The 17,406-nt window shown below is 39.6% G+C and overlaps 1 protein-coding gene across 2 annotated transcripts in view; it reads left to right on the forward strand.

Moving 5' to 3' along the window:
- TOX3 (TOX high mobility group box family member 3) overlaps nt 1-16,310 on the forward strand; it is a 111,324-nt gene extending 95,014 nt beyond the window's left edge. Inside the window, exons 4-7 of one of the 2 annotated variants that reach the window (XM_007459468.1) lie at nt 3,797-4,066; nt 8,173-8,400; nt 10,084-10,164; nt 14,351-16,310. In XM_007459468.1, coding sequence (XP_007459530.1) covers nt 3,797-4,066; nt 8,173-8,400; nt 10,084-10,164; nt 14,351-15,076 — 1,305 coding nt within the window. In that variant the 3' untranslated portion in view covers nt 15,077-16,310. The remainder of the gene's footprint in view (nt 1-3,796; nt 4,067-8,172; nt 8,401-10,083; nt 10,165-14,350) is intronic. The other variant, XM_007459469.1, reaches the window with a different exon arrangement.
- Nucleotides 16,311-17,406: the final 1,096 nt, after the last annotated feature.

A 17,406-nucleotide genomic window follows, 5' to 3' on the forward strand; every position in this document is an offset into this window, starting at 1 on the left:
CATCAGTCAAGTACCTATACGTGCTGATGTTCATGGGCATAGAAGTAAAGAAAACAAAGTGACTCCTTAGTTAATGAGAAAACTGTGTAAGTCGTATCCTCATATTTTATGGCCATGCCAGTTAATTAATTAATTATTATTCAGTCAGAATTAAAATACTCTAGAGTGGTCTGTAGATATTTTAAAATACTTAGATTTAAAGAAGTCTGATAGGACTTTTAAAAAGCCTTCTGAAAGATGTATTTGGAGACTAAAATTAAGAAAAAGATAGCTTAAGCTCATGCAGCTCAATATCAAAAAAAAAAAAAACCAAAAACCCAATCCAAAGATGGGCAAAACACCTAAATAGGCATTTCTCCAAAGAAGATACACAGACTGCCAACAAACACATGAAAGGGTGCTCAACATCACTAATCATTAGAGAAATGCAAATCAAAACTACAATGAGGTATCACCTCACACTGGTCAGAATGGCCATCATCAAAAAATCTACAAACAATACGTGCTGGAGAGGATGTGGAGAAAAGGGAACCCTCTTGCAGTGTTGGTGGGAATGTAAATTGATACAGCCACTATGGAGAACAGTATGGAAGTTCCTTAAAAAACTAAAAATAGAACTACCATATGACCCAGCAATCCCACTACTGGGCGTATACCCTGAGAAAACCATAATTCGAAAAAGAGTCATGTACCACAATGCTCACTGCAGCTCTATTTACAATAGCCAGGACATGGAAGCAACCTAAGTGTCCATCAACAGGTGAATGGATAAAGAAGATGTGGCACATATATACAATGGATAAAGAAGATGTGGCACATATATACAATGGAATATTACTCAGCCATAAAAAGAAATGAAACTGAGTTATTTGTAGTGAGGTGGATGGACCTAGAGACTGTCATACAGAGTGAAGTAAGTCAGAAAGAGAAAAACAAATACCATATGCTAACACATATACATGGAATCTAAAAAAAGAAAAAAAGTGGTTCTGAAGAACCTAAGGATAGTCAGGAATAAAGACGCAGACGTAGAGTATGGACTTGAGGATACGGGGAGGGGGAAGGGTAAGCTGGGACGAAGTGAGAGAGTGGCGTGGACATATATACACTATCAAATGTAAAATAGATAGCTAGTGGGAAGCAGCCGCATAGCACAGGGAGATCAGCTCGGTGCTTTGTGACCACCTAGAGGGGTGGGATAGGGAGGGTGGGAGGGAGATGCAAGAGGGAGGGGATATGGGGATATAGCTGATTCACTTTGTTATACAGCAGTAACTAACAGTTACTAGCAGTAACTAATTGCTTTACAAAAGCAATTATAATTCAATAAAGATGTTAAAAAACAATAAAAAGAAAAGAATAAGCTTAAATCCCAGGAGTCGGGGGCTGGAAGTGACGTAAGCAAGAAATGGTGGAACTTTAAAAGAATGCGGAAGAATGGACAGTCAGCTCAGATTTTTGAAGAGAAATAGCTAAATGTGTGAAGAATGCTAATAAAAAGAAATTAGGACAAACTGATACCGTAAAATCCACTTTTGCCATACAAGTCTGCAGAAGGATGCCTGCCCGGAGAAGGTAATATTTTAGGAGTAGCGGAAGAGGATATTGTCAGTGAGACAAAGAAGAGTTGGGGTTCTTCTGATATAAGTGACACATTTCTCCAGGATTCCACAGGAATTTGATAACTCAGAAATCATTAAGAAGTGGAAAATTTATATGTTTAATATTTAACCCTAGCAATTAGCTACGGACTATTTTAACTACTTGTGTCTCTTCTTTTTAGTTTTTCCTAACTAGAGTGTTTTAGTTTTTGCTTCTATTGTTTTGTTAAATGGAAAGAGTTAAGATGCTCCCCTCCTTGCCCCTCCAGTCCAATCTGTTATAATGTAACCATTGTTTATACACTTTTTCTTCTTAAACAAAAAGGGTCTGTACTCTGTTTTGCAACTTGCTTTTTCACTTGCTATATCCTGCCTATCACTCTAGATTAGTGGTTTTCTAGAACTGGGAGCAGTTTTGCCCTCCAGGGGGCAATGTCTGGAGACATTTTTGATTGTCATGACTGGTGAGGGGAGGGAGGTTGCTACTGGTATCTAGTAGGTGGGGAGGCCAAGGTTACTGTTAACATCCTGCAATGCAAAGGACAGCTCCCACAGCAAAGAATTATCTGGTCCAAAATGTCATTAGAGCCAAAATTGAGAATCATTTCTCTAGGTCAATACACATAAATCTAATTCATTATCTTAAAAAGCTTCATAATACTTTGTAGTATGGTCGATCATGATTGATTCAACTAGTTTCCTACTGATAGGTCTGGCTTCTTATTTAGAGGAATTATAATAGTTAATATTAAGAAATCAAACGCTCCAAGTTACAATTCATTTGTTTCTTTAAAGAGCGAAATAAGCCTTATCAGAAAGATTCAAAGAGGAATTCATAGGCTTGTGTATAAAATTAGATTCTGGGTCACTGTGAGTCAGGAGAATTTGGTTTCAAGAAAATCACAGACTCACTCTAAATGACAAGTCTTAAAGTAAGTCATTTGAAAAGCATGTCTTCATTTTTTGATTCTTTGGAATTAAAAGAAGAACAAGAAGCAACTCTAAAGCCTTTTACATGACTGCCCAATACAGAGAAGGCTACATTTGAAGTGACGGCAGTAACTTTCAGAGAAGCTAATTCCGATTGTCTCTGCCTCCTCCTTATGTATATGTATATGTATAATATTTTTAAAAATTCATTAGTACATTAAATCAGATGGGTTGAACAGAAGAAAACAAAGCAGGTTTAAGATGAAAAAAGTGATATCCAATCCTGAGGACATGGAATGACTTCCAAATGTCGTTGACAATGTAATTCAGAATTGGAATGGCCCTCCGGTTAACCACAGAGGGTTTTACAGAGAGGGTGCCCTGAAGCAAACAGATGCTTGCTCTGTGCTTCTCTAGCCCATCCTCTCTCTATGGCATATGCATGCCTGGGAGGATAAAATAGAGAACTGATTCTCCCCTTTTGCAGAGCTGGGGAAAGGGTAGTAGAACCAGAAGTGTGCAGGAGAAGGGTGGCAAACCAACTGGTGAGCCTGAAAGGTTTAGACCTCTGTTTCCACCCTTTCCTTGTCATCATCAGTTTCCTCAGTACGAAGCAAGAGGTGGCTGTTTCTCTTCCCTTTGCTGGTAGTGTTTTGTGATCACTTAGTTAAGTCATCCAGTGATAGTTCTCTGGTGCAATAGACTAGGCTGGATAATTTGGGCTTTATGCTTTTGACCTTTCAGCTTTCTGGCATGAGTCCTTCTAATTAATAAATTAATAACTAGACAATTAATAGCTATCCTGAGATAAGTCAGATCTATCAAAATTACAAGTCAAACCTATCTAAGGAACTGCTGACATTATAAGTTCATTGTTTTTTTTTTAATTGAGGTATAATTGACATCTAATATTATATTAGTTTCAGGTGTACAATGTAATGATCGGATATTTGTATATATTGCGAAATTATCACCAGAGTAAGTCTAGTTAACATTTGTCATCATACAGTTACAAAAAAGGTGTTTGTTTTTTTTTTATTGTGAAGAGGACTTTTATGATCTACTCTCTTAGCAACTTTCCAATATGCAATACAGTCCTGTTACCTACAGCCACCATGCTGTGTATTACATCCTTATGATGTACTTACTTTGTAACTGGCAGTTGGTACCTTTTGATCCCCTTTCCCCATTTCGTTCCCAGCCCCTGTAAGCTCATTGATGTTTGGGAAAACTAAGAATTCCCCCCCTTGCTCTTGCCCCTTTAGGATCAGAGCCACACACAAGTTTCACAATACCGTCAGGATCCCTCCCTGATCATGAGGTCCATCATCCACATGACGGATGCTGCTCGCTCTGGGATCATGCCTCCTGCCCAGCTCACCACCATCAACCAGTCTCAGCTCAGCGCCCAGTTGGGGTTGAATTTGGGAGGTGCCAGTGTGCCCCACACGTCTCCTTCACCTCCAGCGAGCAAATCGGCGACTCCCTCCCCTTCTAGCTCCATCAATGAAGAGGATGCTGATGAATCCAACAGAGTGAGTTAATTGCCTTTAGTATATAACCTACCAGAGAATTGGGAATCACCCCATGCGCATGTCTTTGAATTTCATTCACAGTAGTACCTTCTTTTGCTTCGTGGATTCGGAGTAGCATTTGAATTTATGGTGGTTTAATTTTTTTCTTCACTCTTTTATATTTACTTATTTTCTGTGGAAAGTGTATTCAACTGAAAATTGGAAGATCTGGCTCCTCCTGTTAGTTGTAAGGCATTGAGTAAGTCACTTAACTCTTGTAGGCTTAATTTTCCTAAATCAGCAAGATGGAAGGCTTGCACTAGACTTTCCAGAAATTCTGAACTGCTCTGGTTCTAAGTTAATGTCCAGGTAGGCAAGTTTCATCTGGTTAGTTGGCTGAACTGCTGCCCCATTGGACAGTCTTGCACCTTTGATGAGGTTTATCACGTAGTGAGTTCCAATCGTTTTACATCTTTGCTTTTGTCAGGGTAATGACACGTGATTCAAATATGCACAGTGTGAAGTAAACACTTAGTTGCAGGTATGACTTTTCTGAATGCCTAGAAAAGTATTCTGTTTCACTGAACTTACTTGTAGGTACACGATTATTCGTTCCTCATTTATTAATTATGTGTGGTACACTTACTCTGTGCTTGGCGTTTTACTTTGTTCTCGTGATAACAGAGATTTCTAAGAGAATTATTGCCTCTGGGACTTCCCACTGGGAACAAATAGCAATGTTTAAAACTAGCTCCAGATGTGATTAGAGGTATAATTGATGTATTTGGTGTGCTGAGATGGTCATCGATTGTGCTTGGGAGAGTGATATGAGGAAGGCTTTATTGAGAAGGTGATGTTTGAATTAGGTCTAAGAGGATACATAAAAGTTTGTGAGGCAGAAGACAGAGGCCAGCATTCTGGTAGAAAGCAATGAAATTACATGTCCGTTTATGGGTATCATGAGCAGTGTGACATGGGGGAAGAAAGAAATGAGTTGAAGAAAGAAATGGCTGAAACGTGGTAGCCTTTCCCCTGTTGGTAGTTGAGAGCTGATTAATTATTTGCATAGAGGAATGGCATAAGCAAATTTATGCTTTAGAAAGATAATTTGGGCTGTATATAGAATGTGTTATAAAGAGAGGGACCAGAGAGAAGGAGCTCAATTAAAACGTCCTTTTGTTATGAAGTGTTTGCTTTTAGGCATGGACAGGAGGTACCAGTTTAGTGAGACATTCAAGAGAAAGAATCATCTATTAAGGTTTGGTGATCCCCTGGAATTTGAAGGAATAAAAGATACACTGGGTTTTAGTTTGAGAGCCAGCGTGGCTATCAGTAAATGGAGAGGCTCAACCTAGGAAGAGAGGAGTGTTATTTTTTTTCCCCACAGGGAAGATGAGAGTTTGACATGGTAGGGGTTGAATTTGAGTTGCTTCCATGTGAGTCTAGAACTCAGTCTGTTGGAGATGGAGCCATAGATTTGGGGACCATCTGCACGTAGATGTGAGCACATAGAAATAATCAGGATTTCTCAGAGTGCGCAAGGAGCGAGACAAGGCCAGAACACTGAGCATCACTTATTTTTACCTTGAGCATCATTTACGTTTAAATAGAAATGGAAGAAGAGGAGCTAGAAAAGATTGCGGGTGATGAAAAGAGGAGGGAGGTTAGCTGAAAAGAGGAGAAATGTTGCAGGGATTTTAAGAAAGAGGACTTGGTGTATCCCATTATGTTAACTCCCCACTGGACACAAGGTGGGGAAATGCACTTAGCAGTCTGTGTTCACACTCACGAGGACTTCAGTGGGATGAAGTGGAAAGTAATAAAGAAACTCGAGGGATGTGTATAAGATACAGCTGATTTATAACTGGCTATTACACAATTCAAATGGAGTCTTTTCATTTGTCTCACATTTCTACTGATCTTAATAATTACCTCTGTATCAATCTGAAATTGTCACCTCTAAAGAGAACCTTTTATGTGACTCTTGGCTTGTTCCATTTTAAGCCAGGGTCTAGGTTTTGTGTAAAGACAAGGAATCCAGTATATCTCTTAAGCAACTTAGCTGAAAAAGGAAGATTAACGTTATTGATGATTCTGTCTTTTGGGTAAAGCTATTTCTCCATTTTTTCACAGCCCTTTGAGTCAACTATGCAGAATTTTCTTTAGGAGAATTAATTCTGAGCTTTTATTTACACTGTGAGGTTCTTCATTTCGGGTTTATTCTTAAAAGCTAATGATGATTCAGGCAAGTCATGGTTGTCCAAGAAAGACGTCAAAGGTTGTCAACACTTGAATGTTGTTTCACAAAGAATGAAATAGAACTCTTCTTATTTAGAAAAAGCTTTACTGGAAATAACTTTCATCTTGCCATTGGTCAGGGTATTGTTGGCGCAAACAGTGCCAAATTCTCTTCCAAGAAAAGAATAGAGTTGTTTGACTCAGAAAAATCTGTGTATATTTTTTTTTTCACGTGGCTTACATAATATTTTTTCATTGAAGGAAAACTTGGCTCCAATTGAAGCTCTAACTGAAAAGACATCTGACTCCCTTGCAAGTTCAGATTCATTAACTAGATTAAACAAGTTGCACTTATTCTGAGGATTTAGAAAAAAGACTATGAGGTCTACAGAAATTTATTGAATTAATCGTGTGAGTTATGAAAGATGGCATTTTGGAGGAGAGGTGAGATCTAGCTTAACACCTACTGAAGTGCATTAACTACTGGTATAAAGTATGGGTGTGGTTATCACTCAGTACAAACAACAGGCCCACCAACAAGTAGGCTCTTGGTTCCCTAACACCTTGAGGGTCCAGAGCTCTCAAAGGAAAGTTACTTATCCGTTTCCTCCCTAAGAATGCTAGTAATTGGATTAAGTTCCCAGTGACCCTGTTTCAGAAAGTAATGATACTCTTGGAAAATTTGAATTAGGATTCGAGACTCAAGGCTATTAAAAGCCAATCTGTTACTACTTGAATCTATCTCTGTTGATCTTGCCCAAGGCTGGCTTTTAAAACAGATTTTGTCAAAACACGTCAGCATTCTTGATGAAGTTAACGGCAAAATTATCTCCAATATAGTCATATCATAATCTAGGGGGAGATAAAACAAGGTTGATAAATCATTTCCCCTGCTTCTCTGATGAGTATGTTATACGACTGTTGAAATTAGATGATGGTAGCAGGTGAGTACTGGAGCTCAGTGGTATATAAATTTGGGGAACTGTACCCATATCATCTCTATGGTTTCAGTTTCAGAGTTCATTGTGCATATGTGTGAGCGTCTCTAGGCCAGTATTCTTGTGGGCAGGGTTACTTACTATCTGTAATAATAAACATCTCCTTATTAGTCTTCTTTTTAGCCTTGGTGATTTTAAGTATCTACTGTTGCTGCTCTTTCACAGGTTTTTAATTTTATGAAGAGTATCCATTTCCTTTCTAGCTCTACTTAGAGTTTTGACATTTTTACATTTCTTGTTATCCTATTCTTTAGGAAGTTTTTATTGTTTTAGAAAATAAAAGTGACCTTTCCCTTATTGTGCAAGCTTAGGGATTAGAGCTAATTTCCATTTGAGTTTCCTGAGACCATTAGCAAAGTAATATTCTGGTAAAATAAAAGACCAAGCCTCAAAAAAATCAATTCAGACTGATCATACATATGGTATGCCTCTATGGCTAAGGGACCTTATATAAAATATCTGAATATGATCAACATCCTGAATAGTATTTAGGTTTACTTCTAAAACCTTTGAAAATGTAAAATATTTTGTTTATGGGTACATGTGTAGCCCATATATATATATATATATATATATATATATATATATATATATATATATGGCAGTACTCGGTACAGAGCGTTCTGTTTTTCATTATTCATAATTGCTATTTAGAGCATATGTTGCGAATGTATTGAAGATACTTCTGGGTCTCATTAATCAATGTTCTAAACGCTAATCTCTGCTGTCCAGTTAACTCTAAGCAAACTTACCCCTCCCCCACACTTGGTGGTGATTCATCTGTTGATGATGTTTAACAAAACTTTAAAAGAACGATTGGGGATCTGAGTAAGTCTTTCTGCATTCTCTGCAAGTACATTCTAGGCAGTGAATTTTCTTCCTGCTTTGCAGGCCATTGGAGAGAAAAGAGCTGCTCCAGATTCTGGCAAGAAGCCCAAGACTCCAAAGAAAAAGAAAAAGAAAGATCCCAATGAGCCACAGAAGCCAGTGTCAGCATATGCCCTGTTTTTCAGAGACACACAGGCCGCAATTAAAGGTCAAAACCCTAATGCAACCTTTGGAGAGGTCTCAAAAATCGTAGCATCTATGTGGGACAGCCTTGGAGAAGAACAAAAGCAGGTGGGGCACAGATCCATCACGGTCCCTGCAAGATTATTCTTTATACCTTTTCCGAGTGAACACATCCGCTTCATAAGATTGCTTCTCATGAGAGCCTTTCTAAGCTATGGAATTAAAAAACACAAACACCTACATCCAAACCACTCTGCAGTTATATGGGTTTCTCAGTTCCCTTAAGGGTGTGTGTTCAGAACCCATTCAGAAGAGAGTCAGAGGAGATACAGGCAGTATCCTGCAAGCATAAACTTTTGATGATAATCTTTTCATTTTAAATAATGTGGAATTTTTTTTCCCCCCTTTGTTAAAAAAAAAAAAGCACTACAAAGGGATTAGGTCCATCCTGCTTGCCTTTTTTTTTTTTGATCATCTTTCTGAACTCTTGTGCTCTCCTGGGGGATTTCCAAACTTTGAAGCTGACTCTGCGTGCCTCGTTATTGTCATCGGGCATTTGAAATTTTATTCCAAGTTCATTTGAAAGCGTGGCTGTATGAGAGGCATTGAGAGACTAGCCATGCCAGTGGGAGACACTTCCTTAAGGTCCAGCTTCCCATCTTCCCCCCCACAAGTCCTCCACACAAATGGAGAGAAGAATGGTTTCCTTGGGGCTCAGTCCTCCCTTGGCTCCTTGCACGAAGCTCCAGTGACCATTCATGGGCGTTGATTTTCCATATCCTCACAAGAATAGACCCCTATTAGTAATAAACCAGAATAATTGTTTCAGGAATAAGGAGTGGAAAACCCTTGATTTTCTTTTTCTTTCTTCCTTCTTTCCTTCCTTCCTTCCCTCCTCCCTCCCTCCCTCTCTCTCTCTCTCTCTCTCTCTCTCTCTCTCTCTCTCTCTCTCTCTCTTTCTTTCTTCCTTCCTTCCTTCTCATTCCTACCAACTGGTTACCTTGGGATGGTGCAGCTGTAGAATCTGCCTGTTTGTTGGCACTGAGCTTCACGCTCTATGCAGCAGACTGATTTTCTACCCGAGAAATGTAATCCTAAGCGGGCTGGCAAACTGCTGCATCTAACTTTTAAAATTCTGGAGAAAAGGATAGTTGCACTTTGGTATAACAGCCAGCTATCAGACACCACAGTTTAAGAAAAGGAAGCCCAAATGAGGTTTAATATACTGGAATATATTTATGTAACTCACTGGTCTCACTAATGGAAATCTTTCATCTTTCACTATCTCTGATTTTTCTTTTTTTTTCTCCAAAAGAAAACCCAGGTTGAAAGGCCTCCATCTTATCTCTTCTGTCTTCACACACTTTCCCTGTTATTGTTGGTTTTTCATCCTCTGGTTTGTTTCAGCTTAGAAATGGGTGTGAGGGAAAGAAGACATGGATGGAGAAGTTCCTTAACTTTCTATCATTTAAACCATTTGCCGCAAATTTCATCCTTGTTACCTTATTTACTGCCCGAACAGAAGGCCCTTAGCTGTTATTCTCATGAATTCTATGCTGCAACCGGAAATCTTTTTCTGTTTGCCATAGTAAACGTCAGAGTTGTGCCCCAGTGCGGGTGGCAGGGTTTCATTTTGTTTTAATATCTGTGTGTGTGTTTCTACATTTAAAAATCAAAGCCAGGGAGACCAAGTTTTTATGTGAGTTCTGTTGCGACGTAATTTGCCCAGCAGTTATTTTATGGCTGAGAATTTGTGTGCTAAATGTGGTGCTAATTGTGGTCTTTTAATAGGTCTATAAAAGGAAAACGGAAGCCGCCAAAAAAGAATACCTGAAAGCCCTGGCTGCATATAGGGCCAGCCTCGTTTCTAAGGTAAACCCGGACAGGGGCGGCCAGTCTCTGAGAGAGTTAGGAGCCCTGGAGCATTGAAATCATAAATGCAACTCCTCTTCGAGTTGATTAAAAAAAAAAAAAAAAGCATCTCGAACAACTCATAAACTTATTTGTTCCCATTAGAGATCACCCCAAGGATGGCATGGAAAATAAGTGTTCATTCAAGCTGATGAATCCAAATTGTTTCCGGGAGTCACTGATCTCTATATATGTATGTTGAAGCTATTTAGACAGATTTCAAACAGCCCCTTTCTTCCCATCGGGGACTGAGATCTGTGTTAATGTCCTCTATTTAAACTGAGAAGTATGTTAGGCATTTTTGGACATCAGATCATAAATTCTTCAATGGTTGCATTATAGAGGATATAATACAATAGAGGATGTTGCGTTTTTGACCAAACTGTTCCACATCATATAAATAAATAAGCCTCATGATTATTTAAAATAAAATTATGCTCCAAGTACTTTAAAAAAGACATGTATACATGTATTATACATAGAATGTACAATGGGCCCTGATGTATTATAAAATGCAGCAGTGGTCCAAAGCAAATGTCACTCTGGATTATTATTACCTTGATCCAAAAGGAGCATGAACTGTTTGTTACCTTATATTTTTAACATTTAATTAACTTTGTCCTTAGCCTTTCTAGAATTTAGAGAGGCTTTGGGGAGGATAATGTGAACTAATGTTTTTGCTCGTGATGTATTTCCCCTGGCAAGCAGAGATTCCATTTCATTGTCATTATTATTGCCTCAGAGTACCACATAGGGCCTCAGGGCATGGTCAGTGTGGCCGGCAGAGCCATATAAAAAGGGTTTAGCCCTCTTTTCTTGTCTTCACCGGAATTGTAAGATCCACCGTTGGCAGCTGCTCAGAACCAGATCAAGAGAGGTACTCCTATACCTCGTAGGTATAGCTCTTAGGACTCTTCCCACTTCATTAGAAAGAGAAAACATTCATCAGGTCCATAGCAAAAGTTTTTTCTGAGACTCTGGAAGGTGCACATTGAGAGATATACCTATTCTGGATGGGGATTTGCACATTGGTAGAAAACCTATTCTGGATGCAGATTTGCACATTGGTAGGATGTGTGCGCCACAGATGTTAAGAATTGAGGTGTACTTGATGGCTAATTCGACGGAGTGACATGAATAGAGTAACAATGTGCTCGTACTTCTTACGTGGATCGTTTATTCATTCATTTACCTAGAAGCAGGTGTAGGTGATCTTTGTGCATTAGAGCATGAATAATTGATCATACGTGGATTTAAGCCAAGAGCCAGGAACTCAAAAGGCATTCTGGAAATAGCATCCATGATTGGGCTGATCAGGTCTGTGACCGACTTAGAAGGGATAACTTAAACGTTTTACATTGGATACTAAAATCCGATTCGGAAATGTTTCCAAATGGATTGATTGATTCCGTTGATTCTAAAAAACTATTCAATAGGATGGAATTTAAAAAGAATAAATCCAAATTGTTTGGGGGGTGTTTTTGTTTTGTTTTTTTCATTAGGTAAGTGCAGTTGAGAGCACCCTAAATTTATAGTCAGAGACATGACAGGCAACTAAAATAGTCCTTGAGGTATAAATTTAGAATAATTTCAACCTGAACCCAAAGTGTGAAATAGCTGCTAATATGGTGATCTCACAGGAAGCAGCATCTGACTGTACAGCTTGCTGATTAGATCACATCTAAAGAATTGGTTCCCAATGGTTGACCAGCTGAAGGCCCTCCAGCAGGTTGCCTCCATGATGGTAAGGACCAAAAATCCAATAATACTTAAATAATTGAAAGAATCATGGAAGCAAAGGTTTGGGGGAGTATGATTTTGGTCCTCAAATATAAGAGCCATCATGGAAGGGAAGCCTAAGCTTGATCTCTGTGCCCTGGATGGAAGAACTCATCCAAGGAGTGAGGTTACAAGTGAGTGAGATTTCAGCCTCAGTATTAGAAATAATAAACATCACATGTGCATTTAACTTAAGTCTCTACAATCAGAGCCCGGGACTTTCCCTTAAGATGTGACTCTACTCTCACTTTTTTTTTTTTTTTTTTTTGCGGTACGTGGGCCTCTCACTGTTGTGGCCTCTCCCGTTGCAGAGCACAGGCTCAGTGGCCATGGCTCACGGGCCCAGCCGCTCCGTGGCATGTGGGATCCTCCCGGACCAGGGCACAAACCCGTGTCCCCTGCATCGGCAGGCAGACTCTCAACCACTGCGCCACCAGGGAAGCCTTACTCTCACTTTTAATCTTCACAACAACCAACAAAATTAATAGAAGCTTAATATTCAACCATGAGGGAGTAGACCCAGCAGACGAGCAGGAGCTCTTCACAGCCATCCACCCTTTTCCATTCTGCACTAGGGGAGCATCTCATAGGCATAATGGTGTGATTGCCCAGGTGTTTAAATATAGACTTTTCTTGTAGTTTCTTCCTTAAGAACTGGCTTGGCAACTTTTTAATATTAAAGTATATAAAAATAATGTTCATGTTTATATGTAGAAGACTGTGTGTATTCTACTTTGTGGGTGATTTAATGGTTGTTTTTAAAGATAATTATGAGTATTTGCAGGTTTCTTCTTACCCAAAGGCTTCAGAACACGACCCTCCAGTAATATGCAGCACCCCCTGAGCTTTTGTACAAAACCAGAGAACTGTCCACCGATGGACGGAGCTTTACACTGATCAGGTGTTCAAACAGAAGCCATTGGCCATGGCTTTTCCTACCTTGAGTGATTCTCCATGTAAGGTCACCCCTCAGGTTTCTTCTAATAGTAGATTTTATAAATGTGAGTAGTAAAAATCTAGAAATAAACATTCAGAATCATTAAAGAGAGTGGATGGCGGCTTGATGCCGCCAAGGTCCCCACCCATACACAACCCCCCTACAAAAAAAACAAATTTTATGAAGAATAAGAGGAAAAAATAGTCTTTAAGAGGAGTCATTCCAATCCCAGTTGCATTTAAAATAATTTTTTTTTGTGGAGGTAATTATGTGTTTTTAGTACAAAATATATTAGGCAGTTTCTCTCCATGTTGAGCCCCAGGTCATTTGTTTATCTTATAACAGGTTACGCAGTCACATGAGTGCTGAACTTTCTCCCTTTATGTATGACTCCTTTGCTAAATTTTGGAAATCTTTGAAAATATTTGGTAAACTAAAAATATTTCTGAAGTTGTAAAGTATTTCAATTTAGTGTCTCTAAAGAATTCGGTTATGTTTTTCTTATACTCAGGTGAGCACTGTTATAAATAATCATGGCTTTGATTATTATATACAGGGCTTTGAAGTTTTCTGGTAACAGTTGTTTTCTGGTAGCAGTAATTGTTAATTAATGAAAATAGCTAACATTTACGAAGTGCTTTTTGTAGGCCGGGCACTGTTCTAAATGCTTAATAAATATGAGTTAGTTTAATTCTCACAACCTCTATACAAGGTGAATACCATATAACACTATTTTATAGATGAGGAAACTGAGGAACAGATGAGTGAATTAACTTGCCCCAAGCCACAGAGTTGTTGAATAGTAGAGCTAGATTTGAACTATACTCTGTTGTCTTTCAGAATTGTTCTTGCTGGTGACATTAGTTCAGACTTAAATGCTAAAGAATTGTTACTCTTAAATATATGTATCAGTCATCTTTTACTACAATAGTGCTGTGTAACAACCAGCCCCAAGCCCAATGACTTAAAAAGATAAGCATTTATCCCAGAAAGTGCCAGTTAACTAGCTGGGTCTTTAAATCTCAACCAAGACTCGGCAGGATCAGCTAGTCCTGCTCGTCTGTGTGCAGTCAGCCTCAGGGGGTTGGTGCTGGACTCATACACCTATGTGGCAGTTGGCTGGCAGTGAGCTGGCTCTCGAGTGGGTAACTGGGCCACATGGCTGTCATCACGAGGTGGTAGGTTCTGACAGACACAGACAGACAGACTTTGAAGCCTCACTTCCATCACACTTCTGTTGACCAGAGCAAAGGTGCCAGGCCAGCCCAGATTCAAAGGGTGGGGGGGGGGGGGGGGTCACTCCACCTCTGGACGGAGCTTTAAAGTCACGTGACAAAGTGCTTGGGTTCAGGGAAGCATGAATAATGGTGGCCATCTTTGTCATCAATTTACAATACTAAAAATACCCCAACCTTCTCCCCCAAAATGCAGGCTGCTGCCGAATCAGCAGAAGCCCAGACCATTCGTTCTGTTCAGCAGACCCTGGCGTCCACCAATTTGACCTCCTCCCTACTTCTCAACCCTCCGCTGTCTCAGCACGGAACAGTGTCGGCCTCCCCTCAGACTCTCCAACAATCGCTCCCTAGGTCAATCGCTCCCAAACCCTTAACCATGAGACTCCCCATGAACCAGATCGTCACTTCGGTCACCATTGCAGCCAACATGCCATCGAACATTGGGGCTCCGCTGATCAGCTCCATGGTGGGCTCGGCATCCTCCACCCAAGTGAGCCCTTCAGTGCAGACCCAGCAGCATCAGATGCAGCTGCAGCAGCAGCAGCAGCAGCAGCAGCAGATGCAACAGATGCAGCAGCAGCAGATGCAGCAGCACCAGATGCATCAGCAGATCCAGCAGCAGATGCAGCAGCAGCATTTTCAGCACCACATGCAGCAGCACCTGCAGCAGCAGCAGCACCTCCAGCAGCAAATCAACCAACAGCAGCTGCAGCAGCAGCTGCAGCAGCATCTCCAGCTGCAGCAGCTGCAGCACATGCAGCATCAGTCCCAGCCTTCTCCTCGGCAGCACTCCCCTGTCACCTCCCAGATTACATCCCCCATCCCCGCCATCGGGAGCCCCCAGCCAGCCTCTCAGCAGCACCAGTCACAGATACAGTCTCAGACACAGACTCAAGTATTATCGCAGGTCAGTATTTTCTGAAGACGCACGTGGCAGGCGGATTTGCGGATCTGGGGGAGAGTGGCGTCCGAGAGTAAACCATGCGTGGCTGCAACTCGTGAGTCGGTGCTGGTTATGCAGAAATGTGTAGAAGATCACGCGGTCCTCTCAAGTGTCTATTAGATAGGCAATAAGAACTACAGTGTAGCTGAAAATCATCTTCTAGCTGACTCTAAACCACTTTGTTTTTAAACAAGAAAAGCTGTGCTCTTTTATGTGATGCCTTTTTTTATTTATTCAGGCTCTACCTACAATATGTGAATCAAACCGTTTAATGAATCCTGGGACATACTGATGATTATAATAAACTGGCCTCTCTGAGTCATAGCAAATGGCCTTATTTCTCCCGAAGTGAAGAAACCACACTTCAAGGCGATTGGAACTTCCGAAGCCCTAAAAATAAAAAGCACAGTCGTAACTACCTGAAATACGAAAATCCAGTTTCATACAAACATTTGTATGACGTCAATCGTTGATGGCATTTTTTTGTCATGAAAAAAAATAATGTAAATCACAGACTTTTGCCAAAGCTCTTATTTTTTTTCCTTAAATCTCTCCAGAAAAAAAAAAAATGCAAGTGATTAGTTTCAATTATTGACTCCTTTTCACTTTTTACCCATGACTTCTCCAAATCAAACCACGGTATATGTTGTAACAATATCTATGACCACTGTTAGCCCATTATATTCATTCCAATTAGAAGAAAAGAATGTGAATATTATATTCTGTGTTTTGAGTGACAAGTTTCGAAAATGAAAAACACTGTATTTTTAAAAGGGAAATGCACTTAAATGGAGACAGTTATCACAAAAGTTAAGATTTAAAAAAAAAAGAGCAAGAGTTTTTATTATGATGTAATACCGGTAGAATATTTAAAAGGCGCACCGCATCTGAATAATCAATGTAAATATTTTCTTTCAAAGTTGTAAGTTTTCATATCATGTGTTGTAAAGTTTTCATAAACGAGGCTTTAACGTAAACACTGGTGACATAAACCATTCATTGCTACGTTGCTTATTGTGTTTTTATGCTGTTTTATACTTTTTTATGAGTTATGATAGCAGCAATTAAGTTGTTTGTATTTTGCTTAACTAAAACAAAAATGCTTTTATCTTGCTATAGAATAAACACGTTTCAGTAAAAACTGCAGACTGTATTTTGATGCAACAACCAGGCAACTACTGTTCACTTTTCAAAATAAAATATGTCAAATTTCACTTTTGGTTCCTTGAATATGTAGAAAATGGGGGGAATAGGTCCCATACCAACCTGTGTTTGAGCCCAAGCATCTTCTTCCATTTTCAACTGGAAATAAGAGATTCATAGCCAAGAATGCGGATTGCATGGCCCCAAACCAGAGCCTGTAAAAAAAAACCAAATAAACCGTTAGAAATAGAACCATTAGTGGAATTCCCTGGCGGCCCAGTGCTTAGGACTCCTCGCTTTCACTGCCGAGGCCGCAGGTTCGATCCCTGGTCGGGGAACTAAGATGCCGCAAGCTGCGCAGTGCGGCCAAAAAAGAGGAAAAAAGGAAAAGAAATAGAACCATTAGAAATCTTTTAGGATTATCATTTTGTTAAGATGCAAGGGCAAGGTAAGTATAGAGGAAGAAGCACTTGTCTTCTAAATGGGGCTTGGACTAGCTGGCACTGTGTTTTTATTGCTGTTAAAATAGATGGTGAATGCTAATTCTTAAGCCAAAATAATTATTTCAGTGACCATTTCTTCCCCCCTTTTCCTGCTCTGTAGTGACTCCTCTTTGAGAACAGTGTGACCACTATCCCCAGTTGTCCTGCATGATTAATTACAGCATCTGTCCTGTCAGAAGCTATAATGAAGAGGTCTTGATAAAAATTGCAAATTACCACTGGCAACAGTCTTCAACTGCTTATGATAAAATGAAAATTAAAAACAGCAAGTGTTAACCCTGACCAGAATCCTAATCTGGAAAAAAATTAGGGTGTGAGTAGTGGTATCCATGGCTACTGTGTGCAAGACAGTCAAAAAATAATGGAATATGGATTCCTCAAAGTTGTTGTTGTATTTCAAAGAATATTTACTGTATGTTGTGGGCTATGAATAATGAATTCAGCTTTCAATATTTCATAATCTTCTCATCCCCTGCATTATGTACAAATATTGAACAGCAAGAGATTCTAATTATAAATTTATAGATTTCTGGCTGTAGGAAAATTTATGTCTAAATTGAAGCTTTTCATAAGATGTATTAGTTGACAGGTATCAGTGTTCAAACAGTCTAAGAATGATGCCTAATCGCGTCTACAAGGGAGCAATTGTATTCCACAAAGAAA

Source organism: Lipotes vexillifer, unplaced genomic scaffold (assembly GCF_000442215.2).
Source record: "Lipotes vexillifer unplaced genomic scaffold, Lipotes_vexillifer_v1.1 scaffold342, whole genome shotgun sequence".
Classification (NCBI taxonomy): Eukaryota; Metazoa; Chordata; class Mammalia; order Artiodactyla; family Lipotidae; genus Lipotes; species Lipotes vexillifer.